At 41.0% G+C, this 19744-nt stretch overlaps 1 protein-coding gene across 1 annotated transcript; it reads left to right on the top strand.

Moving 5' to 3' along the window:
• The first annotated feature begins 5932 nt into the window (after positions 1–5932).
• LOC117503327 (E3 ubiquitin-protein ligase pellino homolog 2-like) lies at positions 5933–14966 on the top strand. Its single transcript, XM_034162546.1, has 7 exons — positions 5933–6254; positions 10306–10435; positions 10730–10831; positions 10959–11156; positions 11463–11648; positions 11728–11933; positions 12340–14966. Exons 1-7 carry the CDS (start codon positions 6172–6174, stop codon positions 12722–12724), a joined length of 1290 nt encoding a protein of 429 aa, XP_034018437.1. The 5' UTR covers positions 5933–6171; the 3' UTR covers positions 12725–14966.
• Positions 14967–19744: the final 4778 nt, after the last annotated feature.

A 19744-nucleotide genomic window follows, 5' to 3' on the forward strand; every position in this document is an offset into this window, starting at 1 on the left:
AATGAAACAAGCCAACCTGAAGAAAATGATCTGCAACAATGAAAGGATGCATTTTAATAAGATTACAATTGGCCCTTCATATTTATTTACGATAGGGACATACTTATTCCACCTTGTGCATTTTGCAGCACAGTTGGAAGACTGGTGGCTAGTGCAGGCTAAGACATTTGAGAACCTCATTCCTGTTAAATAGAGGCTCATATATAGCTTATCAGAAGAAAAAGCAAATGAATGTGAAACTCCGTCATCAAAAGTGCAAAAACTTGAATTTACAAAACATTTTTGACCAGTGATGCCATAATGCAATCTGCAACCTCACCACTAGATGACACTAGATCATACACATTGTGGCTTTAAATCATCTGATGATGAAAGTAAAATGAAATCTGTCTTCTAGGAGCCAGCTGGGGACCACGGAGTATCTGTGTACACATATAAATAGTTTTTTTACTCAACATACTGCATTAAATTATTGGTGATATTGCGCATGTATTTGGAATGCAGTGCAGGGAGTAAACCTGACTCCCTCTCACCAAAAAAAAAAAAAAAATTCTTGTGGCTAATGCAAGAGGCTTCTTTGGAGGTTAAATCCTTATAAGAGCATCTGCCTCCCATGCACAAGGTCATGAGGTCAAGTCTAGTGCAGCACAGACACGTTTCTTGATATTCCACGCGTGAAGTTACAAAACTTCAGCGGCTACCGCTCCTCCTATCATCCACTTGACTTGAAATACAGTCAGACATACCATAGATAACAATAACGGCATCAGTGTGATCATCTGCTCACCAAATAAGGTCTGTGGATAACTTCTGCTTCAGCACATTTAGTCTCTGTTACACAGACTTCACATTCCCTTTTGCCATTAAGTTGCTTTCCCAGTCCCACAGGTGACATAAATGTCAACCTGCACTGCCATAAATGGACATTTCAGATTTTATCCTGACTCACTGAGGTGAAATATGGTAGAGCAAACATGACGGAGAAAAATGTATATTTTATGGGCTGTGTATATTCGTAGGGCCATATGTTGGATTGCGAGTGCAGCTCCTCAGCAGCATGCACGTCCTGATATGAAAATATAGGTTACCAGGTATCGTAAAATATCTATTACAGGTTATAACCAAAAATACACAATAACATGATGCAATCTGGATCCGTCTCAGATTTTAGGAGGATGAAGGTTTTGGTCCTTCTCGTCTTACTGCGTGATTGGGAGACTGGGGCGCCAACTGGTGACATAACGTGATGACTGGATGTTTTTGGTACAGTATCCTTGGGTACTGCTTAAGGACACCAGCAACTGGAAAAGACCAAGGGGGTGCCTTCCTTTCACCTGACTGTAACAGAGTCTGGTCTGCTTTAGGTTTCTACTTATAATCAAAATTTATTGAGAGAATTTTTCCTCATCACTGTTGTCAGTGTCCTTGCAGACCTTTATTACACCTAGAGGTAATTTGGCACTGAAGTAAACTGAATTGAAAAGTGGTTGCATAATGAGATGGATAGTGGCCTACTTTTTCTGCATGATGAGCCACATAAGCAGTCCCACCACATTTTACAAAAGTATAACTCAGCAGGAATATATATATATATATACACACACACACACAACCCCAATTCCAATGAAGTTGGGATGTTGTGTGAAATGTAAATTAAACCAGAATACAATGATTTGCAAATCCTCTTAAACCTATATTCAATTGAATACACCACAAAGACAAGATATTTAATGTTCAAACTGACAGACTTTGTTGTTTTTGTGCAAATATTTGCTCATTTTGAAATGGATGCCTGCAACACATTTCAAAAAAAGCTGGGACAGGGGCAACAAAAGACTGGGAAAGTTGATGAATGCTCAAAGAACACCTGTTTGGAACATTCCATAGGTGAACAGGTTAATTGGAAACAGGCGCGTGTCATGATTGGGTATAAAAGGAGCATCCCCAAAAGGCTCAGCCATTCACAAGCAAAGATGGGGTGAGGATCACCACTTTGTGAACAATTGCGTGAAAAAATAGTCCAACAGTTTAAGAACAATATTTCTCAACGTTCAGTTGCAAGGAATTTAGGGATTCCATCATCTACAGTCCATAATATAATCAGAAGATTCAGAGAATCTGGAGAACTTTCTACACGTAAGCGGCAAGGCCAGAAACCAACACTGAATGCCCGTGACCTTCAATCCCTCAGGCGGCACTGCATTAAAAACTGACAGTGTAAAGGATCTTACCATGTGGGCTCAGGAACACTTCAGAAAACCATTAACACAGTTCGCCGCTACATCTGCAAGTGCAAGTTAAAACTCTACTGTGCAAAGCAAAAGCAAATATTTGCTCAAAAACAGTAAAGTCTATCAGTTTGAGCATTAAATATCTTGTCTTTGTGGTGTTTTCAGTTGAATATAGGTTGAAGAGGATTTGCTGTTTTTATTTACATTTTACACAACGTCCCAACTTCATTGGAATTGGGTGGGTGTGTGTGAGAGAGAGAGAGAGAGAGAGAGTGAAATATTCATTACCATGGCAACCAAATTACAAACTCTATGCAATATAAGCAACCTGGGGATCAAAACATGTCTACCAAATTTGCTTCTGATATCTTCAATAACCTGAGAGGAGACTGGATTCAAATAAGCAAACAAGCTCACATCTTTAACCAAATTGTATAAGAAGAGCATGATTGTATTAATGTGTGAATGGGACTGAGGCGTAAAGCGCCTGGTATTGCTGACAGTCCTCTTGCTCTGCTGAGTGACTATTACGATCACAATCTGTGATAATGAAGTAATGTGAATTTGTTGTGCACGATGCAGACCTAATCGAGAAGTATCTTTTTTTTCTTCTTCTTCCAGAAAAGGACAGGTTCTGTCTGAAACTGAAAGCATGGAAGAAAAAGAGAGCATGAATGAGGGATATCTTGAGAGACAGGGTGTGACCTTAATCCAAGAGAGAAGCAAAGAAACACTTGCACACACACACACATATCTGGTTGTTCCAGTTTCTACACTGTGTCTCATGACAAAAGTATGTTTAAAGTTAAACTTTCAGTTAACCCTCCACGACTGGATAAATTATAATCCCTGTGAGGGTGACTCAATGCTCCAAATTGGCTGATTGGACTAAAGTGCAACAGGCTTTGCGTTGTAGCCTAAGAGGGTGTGGTCACTTGAAGAGTCATTTATGAGTCATCGCCACTTTTGGTGTCATCAGCAGCCTGTTTGCAGTTGCACATGCGTCAACAAAAGCTTTAATATTTGAAAATTATGCTTGTAATATATCACTCCGGTAATCCGTACTGTAATTTGGCACAGGCAAATAATTCAGGGAGGGTGACACTCTGGATGATGAGGGCTAACACATTTGCACAGTCATGCAAAATACTGCACGGTGTCTCAGCCCTGCATGCAAGCCGCGACATGTTACGTCCTTCTACCGGAGCATTAAGTAGCCTACTGTTACAAACAAAGGCAACTTTAACTGCCTCTGTGTTCTGTCTCAAAAACCAACACCACAAGTTTATGTTCTGCTTCATCAAATGACGATGGAATGAGTACTGCTGTTCCCACAAGTATGTGACAAGGCAGGTAATCAAAGGCAGCTCCAGGATTTTCAAGGCAAGTGCGGCCAAGGTGTATGAAGGTTGCAACCTGTTGGAAGTACTTGGTTGCAAGTGATGCAACCCTGTTTGTGCATGCATGGTTGTACGTTCTTGAAAACCACAACGGGTTTCTTTGTATCTCATTTTTCACAAAGGGACAATAGAGATAAAAGTCAGAATTCTGGGCTGCCCTCATCTGACGGTTGGAGGTAATTACCCAGCGGATTGCACGCAGTCCGAGTGCACCTTCTGGTTTGTGGTGTTTTGTAGTCACACTGATTTTTACCAGCTCGTCTCAAATTTCTTTTTTTTTTAATTAGTTTCCAACTCGTCTTTACGATGATGTGTTGTGAAACGGGAAACTAAACTGTTGCTATAGTGCTGCTGTTTGTGGTTTCATGCTGTTCCCACGCAAACACACACTTGTTTCTGTCATCCCGGACATGCCACGTGAGAGCGGACAGTATTCCGGGCACCAAAAAAGACTGCACAAAAAAATCTGTGAAATTGTATTCTACACTCACCTTTGCAAGTTGGCAACAAAATTTTTGGGACAGAATTTTAATTCATATATCATGCTTGTCTGTTTGCCCACATTTCTCCCTGCCTGCTGTTGGAAGTGTGAAACTTCTGGAAGTGGACCCAGGCCTTTTTGGAATTTGGCTACTATGTAAGACCATGTAAGACTTCTGGACGTGTGCATAGATGTTGCACATTTCTGGAAGTATTACTTCAAATTTACAGATGTTTTTCATAAACATAAATGGATTTTTCAGGTCACTAGGCAGCTAAAATGTTATCTTAGACCCATGTTCTGAGTAGAAGTGGAAGAAAGCGAGGAAGACCGGAGATATACATAGAAAGTGCGAAGAAAAGACTTCATTTGGAGCGAGAGAAAAAGAGAAGATCAATGACAGTAAGAGATCATTGGGAGCAACTGCGACAGAAGACTGGCGATCGAACTCAGGAGGATTTTGCAGCGCTGCTTTTGGACAGGTGAGTTGCCTGGTGACTGGTGTCTGACGGTGTACAGTTCTGGTTATTATGAGTCTGTTATTATCTGATTATCTGAGTTATTAAGTGCATCTGCGCAAGCACAGATGCACTTCCAGCTTGAATTCGTCTGCAGGTTTTTACGTTCGCTGGGGTGAAATACACTATGGATTTCCCGCAAATTATGTATGTTCCCACGAATGAAAAATTCCCAAAAAATTTTAATGGGTTCTAAATATGATATATAGACTATATTTTATCTATTGAAGATTGCCGGTATTCTAGGTTTAAAAAAAAAAAGATACAGGCACCAAGATACAATTAACATGATGTGTGATGTATCATTCCACCCTTATTTTAAATACTGAAATAAAGGATAAACCAAGTAGCAGTTGATGTCTGCACGTAGCATATGTGGTAGGGGGGGGGGGGCGGGCAGTGGGCCCCCTTTGGTGACGCCTCTGCAAGCTGACTGAAACCACATTATTACTCCAACTGTTGAACTAAAAAAAAAATAAATAAATAAAAAAACCTCCAGAGGCAGCTGAATAGAGTAAACGAAAATGAAACTTCTTTCGGAACTACATTTTGCTCTGTACAGTCACAGCTGAACAACTCGACAGAGGTGGAAAGTTGGGACTTTGACACTGAAGCACACCGCCCTCTTGTGGCCACAACAAGGTGGAAAAGCACGGAGGTGGGAGGGTGGAAGGAGATATGGAAGCGTGGGCTCCAGCCGGCCTGTATCTGTCTCCCAAATCCCAAAAGAACAAACGCAGACAAGAGCAGATTAAGAAAACAGGGTGTCTCGTCTGGTTGCAGTGGTGACCCACATCTCATTACGCCACGCCCCCCTGAAGCATCACATTACGTCAGACTCCATAATGTCCCGTTAGATTAGAGACGTGCGCTTTTGCCGTTATAAAATTAAAACAAACAAAAAAAAACCTCGCTGGTAACTTAAAACGTGACTTGACGTCTGTTCAACCGGGAGGATGTGAGAAGAACTTCCTCAGGGTTTCCAAACGTCTCATTTTATGTATCAGCGGGAGCCAGCTTCTCATCCCAGGGTCGCGTCCATTTGCCGGTTCGTGAGAGGGGGACTGGGAGCATTCACTTTGAATGCGTTTCCAGGACAAATGCCCGATGCTTAACTTTTAAATCTACACGTGAATATTTAGATATGCTATCACCACGAAGTCTTTATTTTCTGTATCCCCTAAAGGCCGTTTTTCCACACTTATTCTCTAATAACTTCCACGACCACCCCTGTCAGACGTGGTACGCCCCACTCCCAGTCGTTGTATCCTGTGTGTGCTCCACAACAGATTTGTCGCGATATGAAGTAGATACACACGGAGCTATTAAAGCAAAGAAAAGATGCTACTCCACGGGATTCAAACAATAAAACAAACAAGAAGAAGTGTGGAAAAACTTTGCCTAACTGTACCCAAAGTTTGATAGTCTATAAGCCGAATCACTTGTCCACAGTTTGGCATTGTTTTATCTCCACTTGCTACTTGACGCGGTTTTTCTTCATCTTTTTTTTTTTCCTCTCTTTTCTGGAGAAGTCCAGACTAATGAATTCACCGAAAAAAGACGGATATGATGATGTTGTACCCGTTAAAGACCCGGTGAAATACGGCGAATTGGTCATTTTAGGGTAAGTCTCTCGAAATGGTCCAATTATATTGAAGGCAGAAAGCGGTAAATGAGTGTGGGCGATGACGTAGGAGTTCACGTTTCATTTTAAAATAATGTGTGTATTATATCGTTTGGTAGTGTTTTATCGGATGATAAATTCATGCAGGTGTCGTAGTGCCACCAATTAACTTTATATTTCGAGTAAAAAGCCGTTTTCTTAATGTTGACTGCATTGTCTCCGCATCATGTATGTGTGGTGCGTTTGAGTGCGGCCTAAAATCAGTAAAAAAACAAATCCTCCACAGCACAGCAGCCTACTACGATTTCATCAATGGGTGTATTGTGGGGGGGTGTAAAGCAGAGCCGGATTGCTCAGGCTGAAAATCCCAATGATGTCATACTATGGTGGATCTGTGATTGCAAAAACTAGGACGTGAGGGGTGCTAACATCACTGCCTGAGAAAGAAACAGCACACACAGCCACTTGTTCTTTTTAATTTGTCACCACTGCAGTGAGAAGTTTCTTCATGCTCACCACATCCTGATGACACCCACCAGGTTGCACAATGTTCAGGGTCTTCAGAGATCGCAGAATCCACGGTGTCATACCTCAACGCCCTCCACCTCCCTTTTTTTTTTTTTTTTTTTTTTGCCCTGCAAAGCTTCCTATGTATGCCAAAGATAAGTGACCTAATAGCCCATCTCTTCCCCTCCAGCTGGACATGCAGTGAGGAAGCCGTACCCTGCATCAGAATACAGATTAGTGCTTTTCCTTGTCATCTGTTTGAACAGAGCAGTCTTTCACATCCTGCATCAAAAAGGAGAAAGTGATCATTCAGTGCTTAATTTAAAAGGGTCATAAAAATAGATAGAAAATTTGTCGACAAAAATACTCCATCGACACCAAGCACTAAACTGCGTAAAAACAATTTTTTATCATTTTGTAACTCACCAGATTAAAATGGTATATAATGAGGAGAAGCTCATTCAAATCTGGTGACTTTTGAAGCACCACGTCTGTTAAAAAGAAACTTTGTTTTACTGATGTAATATCAAATACACGTCTTTCAGCTGCTGGATGTTGTACAAAGAAAGGCACAGAAATGCACTAAATCAGATACATTAATCGTTATTATCTGATTGTTTCACAGTGGTTGTATTCTACCCTTAGAACAAATATCACATGGTCACAAATCTGCACAACCCTGCAAAAAGAAAGTTGTATGAATGCAGCTGAAGCAGACACTTCATTCTCTCTCCATCTCTCTCAAAATGTGTGGTTTTGAAGTTGTATGCATCTCGCAGAACATTTGTAGTTGTTAGGTTGGACTGCATTTTGGGACATGCTGAGAATTCCTGGGATCCATAATAACTTGGTGGACATCATATTTGACCTATACGCAGGCACTGTGAGTGTTTTGTGGAGTCGTGGCTGCATTTCTGACTACTACATATCTGACACCTGTCCATGCTTTTAAATGTACATCAGGTGCATGGTATGGTGGGATATCAAGAAAGCACAAACAAGTGAAAGGAGTATTCGCGTTAACAGATTAGTGCTAACTTATCGGAGGAGACTGCGGCCACTAAAGCTGCCTAAGGTGAAGCATTGCAGCAGCAAGGTGAGATTTTGTTCTTCATCAGTTCTCTTCTGTGCCTCTACTCTCCCCGTCCAGAACACACTCACACATGTATAATACAATATCATGCTAACACACTTTTGTTGGTGCATAACTGGTGATTTGTGCAGAAAAGCGACTGTACATGCATTGTGAACCCGTTTATGTAAAGTGCATCTGAGTATTGCATACATTGTACAGCGTTGGACAGCTCTGGATTTTATACACAGTTTTTGGTGGTTTAAAGTGCAAGTGCTATCTGGAGATTGATAATATTTGCACACTCATTCAGACCAACACACCCACAAGGTTGGAGGTGTGTCTGGATTTATACGACATGGGTGTTGGACATAAAATTGACAGTTGTGTTGGGTGGAAACTACAAATGATACCTGCACTGGTTTGTTTGCCCATTTGGGTTAGGTTGAGCCTTTAAACAATCAGGGGCCTAAGTGACTTGATGTCAAACAAGAAGTTACTTAAGGAATCTTAGTGCCGTGTGTCGCACTTCCCTGAGTGTGATCCACTACATCTTTGCCTCAGTGCTGAGGGCCACAACATTTGAAAAAGGCCAAGGATTGAACCAACAACCTTCCCGTTACAAGGCCATAGAGTATGATGTTTATGAAGATTACCTGAATCATCATGTAGAGTTGATCATCATCACTTCATGCACACAGTAGAAAAGTTTGACAGCAGACACCCATCAGGACAGGTTGTCCTTTCTGTTCCTTCTGATCAGCTGCCATGCTTTTTGAGGGCCAGTTGTGAGAGTGCAGTTTGAGTCTGGATCTGTCAGGCTTTGATGCCCACATGACTCGTATGGTCCATGTCTGCTTTAGTGCAGGCCTTGTGATCTTTGCAGTGGCTGCCTGCCACCACTCATTACCTTGGTTAGCCTGGAATCTGTGCACAGTTCTACCTCGTCCACCAGCACATCTTCGATCTCAATCCTCTCCCATCACTGTGTGTAATTTCTCTTTATCTCTGCTACAGCTTTTTTATCTCTCGCATTCGTAATCCTTGTCATTCACACTGTCTCTTCTCTCTGTGTTGCTGAATGCTGACGCTTGCACATACGGGTTTCATTGGTGGCTTGCCCTCAATGAAAATATACCACGTGGGGGGCAGAAGGAGTGAATATTTTATGCTGTTTTTGTTGCATGTGCACTTCAACTATACTTGCAGACTTTGTAGCCTCTTTTCATTGTGTGTACCTTTCTGTGGATAAATGTGAAATATATTTTATCAGTGTGTGGAAAAAAAACCCAAAACATTTTCGGTTCATAAAGTGAGATGGTGTTTGTTGGGATTTCCAGTAGGGATTGGTTGTTCAATTGATCAGGCAATAGGAGAAATAATTATAAAATAACACTAGTGGAGACAGTCAAGTCATGCTGCTATTACACATTGCATTATGTCTGTCAAACACACTTTTGTTATGTGATTTTGACAGGTTAAGTGGTTCTGGAGTTAGATTACGTAGAGACCGACCGATATATCAGTTAGCTGATAATACCAGCCGATATGAGCCTTTCATGAAGCTATCAATATCAGCGTTATTTTTGCTGATATGGATTTAAACTAAATAAACAATGCAGAAAAATGTTTTCACTGTTGGAAACTGTCGTTACATAGTTTGTTCAGCAGAGGTCACGTCGAAAGCACTGTTTACCTTCATCACACCTTGGTCACATGAGCTACAAGAGGCAGCTAAAGTAACCAGCTGCCATTTGTTTTCAATCAGATTGGGTGTTTTACAGTAACAGAAAACAAGAGGCAAGTCGTTGCAATGCCGCCAACTAGGCAGGGCCGAAATAGACGAGAAGACTATTTTAAGTAAATGCTGAGAGATGCGACACAGCAAATGCAAATCTGAGTGAAGGCAGTGTCACGTATGTTAGTTATATTCATAATTCTTTCCAATAAAGTTCATGTTTAAACTGTAAACCATCAAGCATGGCTTCCATTTCTTGGTCGTAAGGGTTTGATAAAGAAATATTAGAAATCATTGCCGTTTTTTATCTGTACTTTAGCAGTATTGTATTGGCCTCCCAAAAATACATCCTCAAATATGTTTGTTTGCTAAAGATTAAAAAAATGGAAAGAATAAAACCTTTTTTAAATAAATAAATGACCTTTTTTAAATTACTCTATTATCATAATATTTGAACATTATTTTCTGCAAGAATTTGATCAGATGGTGGTCACATGACTGTGGTTGTCGTGGGACGACACACTTTGTCAGTGGGACCAACAACCTGTCTTCACACAAACAATCATATTCCACAAGGATACTGGTGGACAAGGCTCATTTTGATCCATTTTTCATTGTTGTTCATGCCTTGTGTTCACTCCTGGAAGACACGTGAATACAGTTTTAAAGTTGTATCCTGTGTATATCTAACACACAGGGGTTTTATTTTGTCTCGTGTTTGTCTTCTTCTCCAGGTACAATGGCTCTCTCCCGAGCGGAGACCGTGGACGCAGAAAGAGTCGATTCGCTCTGTACCGAAGGGCCAAGGCCAACGGTGTCAAACCCAGTGCTGTGCACATCCTCAACACCCCGCAGGACAGCAAGGTGTGTGTGTTTGTGTACTGTACATAATGTAACATGAGCATCCTTCCTGTGACTCCGTGTTTTTCCGCAAAGGAGCCAGAGGACAGATGACTAAGCAGGAAAACTGACAATCTGTGGACAGATGATCTTTCTGTGTGTGTGCGCGTGTGTGTGTGTGTGCGTGTGCACGCTTGCGCTTAAAGGCATGGTTGTAAAATGCAAATGTGTCATGCACATGACCGCATACACAATGAAGCATCTATATTTTTTAGCTTTTCAAACATCAGTGCATTTTCATGTATGTTGCTGTTGCAGGTTGTCCACAGTAGGGGGCAGCACAGCATCTCCTTCACTCTGTCCCGTAACCAGACGGTGGTGGTGGAGTACTGCCATGACAACAATACAGACATGTTCCAGGTAAAGTACTGTTTAAGATGTTTGCAGTGGGGAAAAAAATGCAGATGTGGGCTCACAACATGTGGCGTTCTTATTAGTCGTGCTGTTCAGGCACGTCAGGAGGTATTTCTCTTTGATCTTTCTGCAGATTGGTCGCTCCACGGAAAGCCCCATTGACTTTGTGGTGACCGACACCTCCGGAGGGGGGAAGGAGGGAGAGGACCCTTCCATTGCTCCCAGCACCATCTCGCGTTTTGCCTGTAGAGTTGTGTGTGAACGCAACCCACCCTACACCGCACGCATCTACGCCGCAGGCTTCGACTCATCCAAAAACATCTTTCTAGGGGTGCGTCACTAAAAATTCTGTGCGACTTCATAAGGAAGAATTTTATGTATGGTAATTTATTATAATGTGAAAAGCAGGTAAATAATTATTAGGATTTTTAACACACAGAAAAGGAGCACATTGAATTTGAACTGTCACTATCGAGTAGCATCCATTAAAAATTTTAGGCACATATTCCTTGTTATCTACTACATCACATCAGTCATAACCTCAAGGGATGAAACGTCGCCTTTATTATTTATGAATTCTAATTGAGATAAAATGGTGTTTGTATAGAGTTTGAATTATTTATGTTTGCTTCTGCAGGAAAAAGCGACCAAATGGAAGAACCCTGATGGGCACATGGATGGCCTGACCACCAATGGGGTGTTAGTAATGCACCCAGAAGGGTTCCCAGAGGACCCCAAGCAGGGTCTCTGGAGAGAGATCTCTGTTTGCGGGGATGTTTACGCCCTACGGGAGACACGCTCTGGACCCAGCAGGGGCAAGCTGGTGAGGCACCTGCTAACCTTCAGGTTCTGCTTGTCAGGATTGTGATATTTAACTTTCGTGATTGTATCACCCCGTACAGGCAGAGGGGGAGAGCAGCGCGCTGCGTGATGGCTCCTTGGTTGACCTGTGCGGAGCCACCCTGCTGTGGCGGACAGGTGAGGGACTCCTGCGTGCTCCCACCCTGCGTCACCTGGAAGCTCTTCGCCAGGAGCTGAATGCGTCACGGCCCCAGTGCCCCGTAGGCCTCAGCACACTGGCCTTTCCTAGCCTGCCACGTAGCCACAGGTAGGGGACCGCGACCATGCATGATTAATTACTTGGTTGCACCAGTGCTCAGATAAGTGCATGGATGGTTATTGTTGTCAGTCCCATCTGTGAACAAAGTTGACACATTGAGTTTTGATCCAATTTAGACCAAATTTGGTAGAACGTTTGAGGGTTAGCCAAAGACAAAGTGGGTTAGTTTTGGAAAGAATGGTTCAAGCTTAAAGACCACACAGAAGCATGTCGTGTTAGTGATTTCCCTGAGAGTTAATTTGCATGAATCGGTGTCAGACATGCCAGGCACGGGTGTTGCTCTGTGTGTCTCTCTTGTTTTGTTTGTTGTCCAGTTTGTGTTTCACACTTTCATCACTGTTGCCTCTGGTTATTGGAGCTGACAGTAATGACTCATGTTCATGCGTTACTCCAGCCTTGAAGAACGCCAGCCCTGGGTCTACCTCGCCTGTGGTCATGTTCATGGACACCACGACTGGGGTCAGAGGTCTGAGGGACAGGAGGAGCAAAGGGAGGTGGAGGGCTCCGTAACTCATCGAGAATGCCCCCTGTGCAGGAGCGTGGGCCCTTACGTGCCGCTGTGGCTAGGGGGCGAGCCTGCCATGTATGTTGACGCCGGCGCGCCGACTCATGCTTTTGTTCCGTGTGGCCACGTGTGTTCAGAGAAGACAACCAGGTACTGGGCTGAGACCCCACTGCCCCACGGAACCCACGCCTTCAGACCCGTGTGTCCCTTCTGCTCCACTGCTCTCAGCTGCCCCGGGTGGATGCGTCTCATCTTTCAGGGCCCCATCGACTAGCCTCAATGCATCAGGCGCTGTCACACCAACATGAAAAACACCTGAACTGCATTCGTATTACAAACGTTGAACATCAGTCTGTAAGCAAAGGTCATTAATTGGAAGCATTTGGAACTTTTTATATTTTAACAAAGGTTGTTTCATTGCCATTTGACCCACCGGAGTGCACAAGACACATTCTTTAGTTTACAACAAATGCTGTCTGACATTGTCTTACTGAATGCAGTCCAGGGCAGAAGATTCTTTCCCCTTGTTTGTCCTTTGATGCTTGATGATCATATTTGGATCAGGAGGGTAGGAACATGACAGAGGAGACAAAATAATATTTAGTCTGGTTTGACCTGCACTAGACCTGCACTAGATTTTACTTATAACCCCACATTCAACAAGATTTGTGATCATGTACTATATTTTCCAGCGTATCAGTCGCTTTTATTTTTTGCAGTTCCTGCAACATTTCCTCTGTGGCAACTTACAAAACGGGAAAATCAAATCGACTCTGGTTTTTTGTACTCTTTCCACACTGCATCAGATAATATCCAGAATGTTGTCCATCATGCTTGTTTTTGGAATTTAACAGTCCTTCTGGTACACACCACAAGCTGAGGCCTTCTTGCATACATCCACTGTTTGCATGTTCTTGTGGGCCAGCAATCCATGTTCATCTGTCCATTTTCTTTTGCCCACTTGGCATTAAATAACACGCAATGTCTTGTTTATTTGTCCACCTTGCTTATTTTGGAATTTCAAAGACCTTATGTTACGTAACAGCACAGGCTATGGTGTTCACATGTGCTACACTTAGTTCTTCTCTGTTAAACTCACCCACAGGGAAATGTTGTATTTAAAGAGTAAGTTCTACATACAGAAAATAGGTGCAACTTGTACTCTGGAAAATATGGTACATGAACCACTTTATCAAACGTCCCATAATTCTAATAACACAATAAGAAATATCCAGGCATATAGACCTGTCTAGAAGCCATGTATGAGATGACGATAAGCTTTTTGCACATAAATTATAAATGCACTGTTTACCTGCTGCAACTTCATGCATTAATCATCATTTGAAACGAAACATAAAATCCTCATTATTCATTCCACAGCTAATAAATACATCATAAATTATTAGGTATTGCACAGTAATCAATATACTTCATGTCTGTTTTGATCATTGGCCATGGTAGTGTCATGTTCTAACCTTTAAACAATGTTTTTAGTAGCCAGCAAGTTTTCCATAGTATTTTGCAATCACTTATATGCTTGTAAAATGGCAGCATTTGTCAGGGGGTCAGTCTCCAAGGACATGATGCTTCACTGCTGCCTGTATTTAAAGTCTTGTTGCTGGGCAGAATTTCTCAACACAGGTTTCATAGGATGATGTTTCAGCTCATAGCAGAAGAGTAGAACGTTGGGTGCAGCGAAGTATCATTTGAATGTATGTCCGAATTGTCCATTGGGGCTTTCGCCTCTTCCAAGCAAAGGCGGTGCTCTAGTCTCATTGCAAACTTTGAGATGTGAGCTGAAAGCACCTACATTTGTGCAATAATTTGGAGGCCTTCTGAAGTTATGCAACACCATAAAGTACAACCATGCAATGACTAAACATGAAATAAATATTTCTCTGTCGGGAATTCTGGTCTTGACGAATAGAAGCTGAACTGTGTTGCAAATCTTAAAGCAAGCAAGAACACGTCTGACATTTTAAAAACTTAATTATGAGTTGATTTGCAAGTTTAATACATGCACATTTTTCATCATTTATCTCCACTTATCCTTTAAATATATCTATGCACAGACCACTTGAATTGGACCCCTTGTATATAATGAGGATTAAGTCAAACCTAGCAGAGAATCTTTGAATGCACTAGAGGGCGCTCTGTACTGTACAAACACACCGCAGGGACCTCACCTACCCCGTCCAACACTCTGATCATCAAGCACAACGTTTAAACAAGACTTTGGAATTGAAACCAGGTAAACTCCACTACATAACTCTCAAAAGCAATAACATTACTTGCGTAAATAAGCTAGTCGCGCTACGTTTAGCCAACTATTGTGTCGGGAGACAGTTGAGACATGGCTGAAATGGTTTCCAGGATACTGCCTCAATCCGAGGTGTGTTCAATTACCAAAGCGCTAAAATTTACAAGAACCGACTCTACAGTAACTACAAACTGCTTCTAATTTTAAAAAGTTTTATTAGCTGCAAAAAACTCATAATCTTACCAAATATATTTGTCAATATTTTAGTCAAAATATCAAATATACACTTGCAATCATTTAAGAGAGATGTGAAGACTTGCTTTCAGGTAATGTATCTTAACGGACAACAATTTCTCTTGACAAGCACAACTTACAGTTGCGAAAAAATCAAGTGATTTTTTTTTTCTTGCTTCATTTACAAAAAATGCATGAAAATTATATATATATATATATATATATATATAGTAACAAGTAAAAAACAATGAAAATTTGCTTAAGATATTCAAAAAATTAGCTGAGAAAGTTCATCTTAAGCTTTAATTTCTAAGTATTAGGACGTGCTTCACCTTTTCCAAATCACACAGCAGCTTAAAAATTGTATCGCAAATCCAAAAAAGCTTTTTTCATGTCAAATTTGACAAAAACTTAGACAAATGCATTTGGTGAGATTTTGAATTTTTGTGCCTAAGAAACCTTAACATGCTGATAGAACACGTTAACAGTCATGGGTGAGATCGAACACACCTCTGGTTCATGATTTTTACACTATACAGGATCTGTCTGTGATTTGATGGCGTGTCAAAGTCGTGACCTTGCGTAACCTCAAATATAACTTTTTTTGTTTCAAAGAAAATTATTTTTGTTAGGAAATGGGGCGGGATTTATTTGGGCAAGAGGGAAGAATTCTTTTAAAACGTCCAGTGTTAAAATATATCTATACATACATATATATACAACTATTTTTCTAACTGATAATTGGTTTTGGTTAACTGTTGTTGCTCAGTATATTTCAGAATATTATCGTGCAGTAGACGTCACATAGATGAGTGAGAAAACGTTGCCAACACTGTGTCCCAGAGGTTGGACAAAGTCACCATCAAGTCACTCTCAAGTCATGAATCAGCAAGTCTCAAGTTATAATGACCACCAATTGTTTGCAAGCTGATTTGAGACTTGGGACTTGCAGATTGAAGACTTGAGAATGACTTGACAGTGACTTTGTCCCACCTGTGCTGTGTCCTGACACACACTGCGCGCACACACACACACTGTCTGCGAGCATAAATATCGCCAGACAATGAATGTAGCCAAATACTTGGGGCTATGTTTAGCCTCCTCTGGTGCTCATATTGAATGGTCTATATTGTGATACTATTTTTGTAACTGAATATTAACGGTGTAGCTGGATTTTGATTTTAGCTTGGGGCGGGGGGGGGGGGGGGGGGGGGGGGGGGGGGGGTGTCAGATTTTATCAGTAATAGCCTCAAGTGTGGATGACGTATAACTGATAATACACACTTGCGTGAAATTGTGTCTAGCTTGCATGTGCTGAATGCACACCTTAGCGTATGTATACTACATGTACACCCAATACAAACTTTGCACGATGGATTGCCGACCTGCATTTTAATGCCGAGAGCGCGCGTCCCTGCGAGAAGAGACCGACCAAGATGTCTTCCAGCTGTTACAACTGCAGCATGTCTGATTTTGGAAGACCTTTACAAAAAGATAGAGAAAAAAAAAAGAAATCCTCATACTTGATAGATGTGTGGTGTGTATGAGCGGCACCTGTCAGCGTTCACTTTGTATTACTATGCTAATAGTTTCCAAACCAGTTCAGTGTAGAAAGATGTCTACATCAACAGTCATTCTGATTATTATCATTATTTAAGTGAATAAATAAGTGACATTGCTTCATTACAAGAATTTTATACAGTCTAGAGCACTTTGGGGTTTTGTGTGTATAACCTGAGTAAATGGAAAAAGTTTGTAACAATTACTCAAACAGTGAGCACCACATGGAGTCACCCCATATGGCACGGCTGTGGAAATGACAGTGTAGGTTGGTTGGAACCTATCCATAATTGCTGCATTGTGTACCGCTTTTTGCCAGGTGTAACTCAAAGATTTGGCATCTTAAAAAGTAAAAGCCCAAGGGTGTGAGTACTTTTAATAGCTACTGTAAATCCCAGGATTTAACACATTATTATGGTGCATAATTGATGCTGTCTTGATCTTTCGTTAATTGATTAGAATGTTTTTTATTTCCGTACACAACTGCCAAAGTCTGCAGGAAGCAGGGGCGGTTCCACAGTTTTGAAGGGGGGCTGAGTATTACATACAAATATTACACAGGAATATTGTTTTCAGCCTCTTCTGTCAAGATTTTTGCTGGATGAACATGTGTCAGAAAACGGTGAAATGTTTGCGCTTTCTCTGAAATAGAAACTAGAAATTTGGTAACTGGTTTGGATAACGAGATATAGCCTTGAATATATATATTTTTTCTCCTGTATTTTTCCCAGTTTTACAAGAAAAAAATACACAGATATAGAAGATGGTTTTATGGTTGCAGTGCTGTGAAAAAGTTTGTGCCCTCTTGCTTTTACACATTTTAATTTCTCTATGACATCAAGTTTAAAATTTTAACGTAGACTTCTTGATATTATGGCCTTTAAACTCACAGTGATAATAAATCTCTACATCACATACATTTAAATAAAACTATCAACGTGAAAACAGTGACATGCGCACTTGTTAAATAGCCCCTTTTCTTTAGACAAGTCATGGAATCAACACATGAACATTCGTCCGTCACTGAATATGTCTTGGACTTTGTGTGCATCAATCATTAAGAAATGCACACTGTATGATACTGTGACTGATCGTGAAAGGAGAAGACTAGTGAGGGGAGCCACCAAGATAACTCTGAGTTACAGGCTTCTGTGGCTGTGATTGGAGAAATGGCTTCATGGTGGAGTGGAACGGAGAAGGATTTCATTCAAGAAAACTGATCACATGTTGGCTCAAGTCTCATCATGGCTTCTGGCCAAATGTAGCAAAAACATGTGGTCTGTTTAAAGAAAATACTCCTTTTTTCCTCCCCACAATGAAGCTCTTTAACTTGTAACGCAACATGTGAAAGGGAAGTTTGGGGTCCTCTGCTGTAGCCGTTGCCCCTGCGACCCGATCCCAGATAAGCGGTTAAAAATGTACGCAATAGATAAGTTCTACTCCGCCCAGTTTCTCCAATAACAGCCACATGAGCCTAGAACTCCTACAGAGTTGGCATTGGCGTTTTGGCGGTATTAACAGGTGCACATACTAATGCACAACATTGTTTTGGCTTGAACATTTATATTTGTCATGTTGTTGAGATTTGTTCACTGTGAGCTTCAAAAACATAATTTTAGAAATGTTTTTATGAAGAGGATTGATTTTATTTGATATAGTAAAATTAAAATGCGCTCAGTGAGGGACCACACTGTAAATGTGGGATTTTTTTTTTTTCCTTCATTCTTTTTGACATTAATATCTGGTTATTTCCATTGTGGTAATTAACTCTACAGTGTGTAGGATTTAGGGGTGTTTCTTTGCATAAATAGAATATAGCGTTCATCACCATCCTGCAACAGCTAGTCCATGTTGGGCCGCCATGTTGAAACAGTCACCCAGAACGGACAGACATACTCAGTCTTGCATTTTGCAGCACAGCCTGAAGCGTGAAGAACAGTGCTCCTCTCTGCACCATCTACTGATTGCTAGTGCACGTTAACAAGGTTGAGCTCCCTCACTGTTGTAAAACAGGGGACCGTACATATTACTCATCACAAGAGAAGGCAAAGGAGCATTAATCTTTGTCACCAAACATGTGAAAATATGACCAGTGACAGAATAATGCAATCTGCAATCTCATCACTAGATGCCACTAAATCCTTTACACTGTAGCTTTAAAGATTTTACAGTAATGGATCAATCACCCGCCTCCAAACAAGGTACAAAAAAAAAAAACTTGCCAGAACCATTGGCTTGGCATGCCAAATTCTTGGGGTGACATTCCCAACAAGTATGCCGGAGTCGCCTATGCAATTAAATCAAGAATATAGTGTCAGATTTTAAAAGGATTAAATGCACTGAAAAAAATGTTTTAAAGTCAGATCAGATGTATGCTTCATGGAAGATAATTTGCAGCATCCTTTGTCTTTATGAAGCACCTGTTTATTTTAGCTCATTTTATGTCGTGTGATCACTCTTTCAGTTTTTTTAGTCTTTAGTAGGCATTAGCTTGTTAGATCTTCCCCCCAATTTTTTTTTATTTTTATTTATTAACAGCGAACCAGCTCATCTTCTGAGTGAGCATCCAGCGGCACGTGTTGGAACCTGACATTAAAACACATCGGCGTATGTACAGGTATTTTATATTGTTTTACATCATGTAATCATCTGGTGCACAGACAATCTCTATACACGTCAATAAACCTGTTAAAAGTTGAATCAGCTTTTCTTTTGTTTTTTTATTGTCCTGACTATTTTAATGATGAATGTGCCACCATGCTGATGTGAAATCTTGTTTTGTAGAGCAAAAACTGAGGTGCATCACATGCTGCAGCAAACAGATGGCGCTCTCTACCAGTGGGCACACACCTCATTATGAGGTTACTTCTAATTGCATCAGTCCTTTAAGTAATTATCACTTTAATGAATTTTTGGCAGACATACATGGCCAGGAGAAAGGGATAAGAAGCTGCAATTTTCTGCAAAATTAGTGTTTTTCTGCAGAGCGTCAGAGATTTCTGCCTCTTGATGAAACCTCAAACTGGTGGGATTTAAAAGTTTGTTGAGAAATTGTTTCACTCCTCAACCATGCAGAAAATGCTTCTTTTTCCCCATGCTTTTCATGATTATGAAGCCTATTTCATGGGTGTCTGTGCGACAAAGCATTTAATCTTTTAGAAAGGAGGGGAGAAGATGAGAAATCCAAAGACGGAAATCAACTAGTTGCATTGTGGGACATTTTAATGTACATTATTATTT

The sequence above is a fragment of the Thalassophryne amazonica genome, chromosome 21 (genome assembly GCF_902500255.1).
Source record: "Thalassophryne amazonica chromosome 21, fThaAma1.1, whole genome shotgun sequence".
NCBI classification, from domain to species: Eukaryota; Metazoa; Chordata; class Actinopteri; order Batrachoidiformes; family Batrachoididae; genus Thalassophryne; species Thalassophryne amazonica.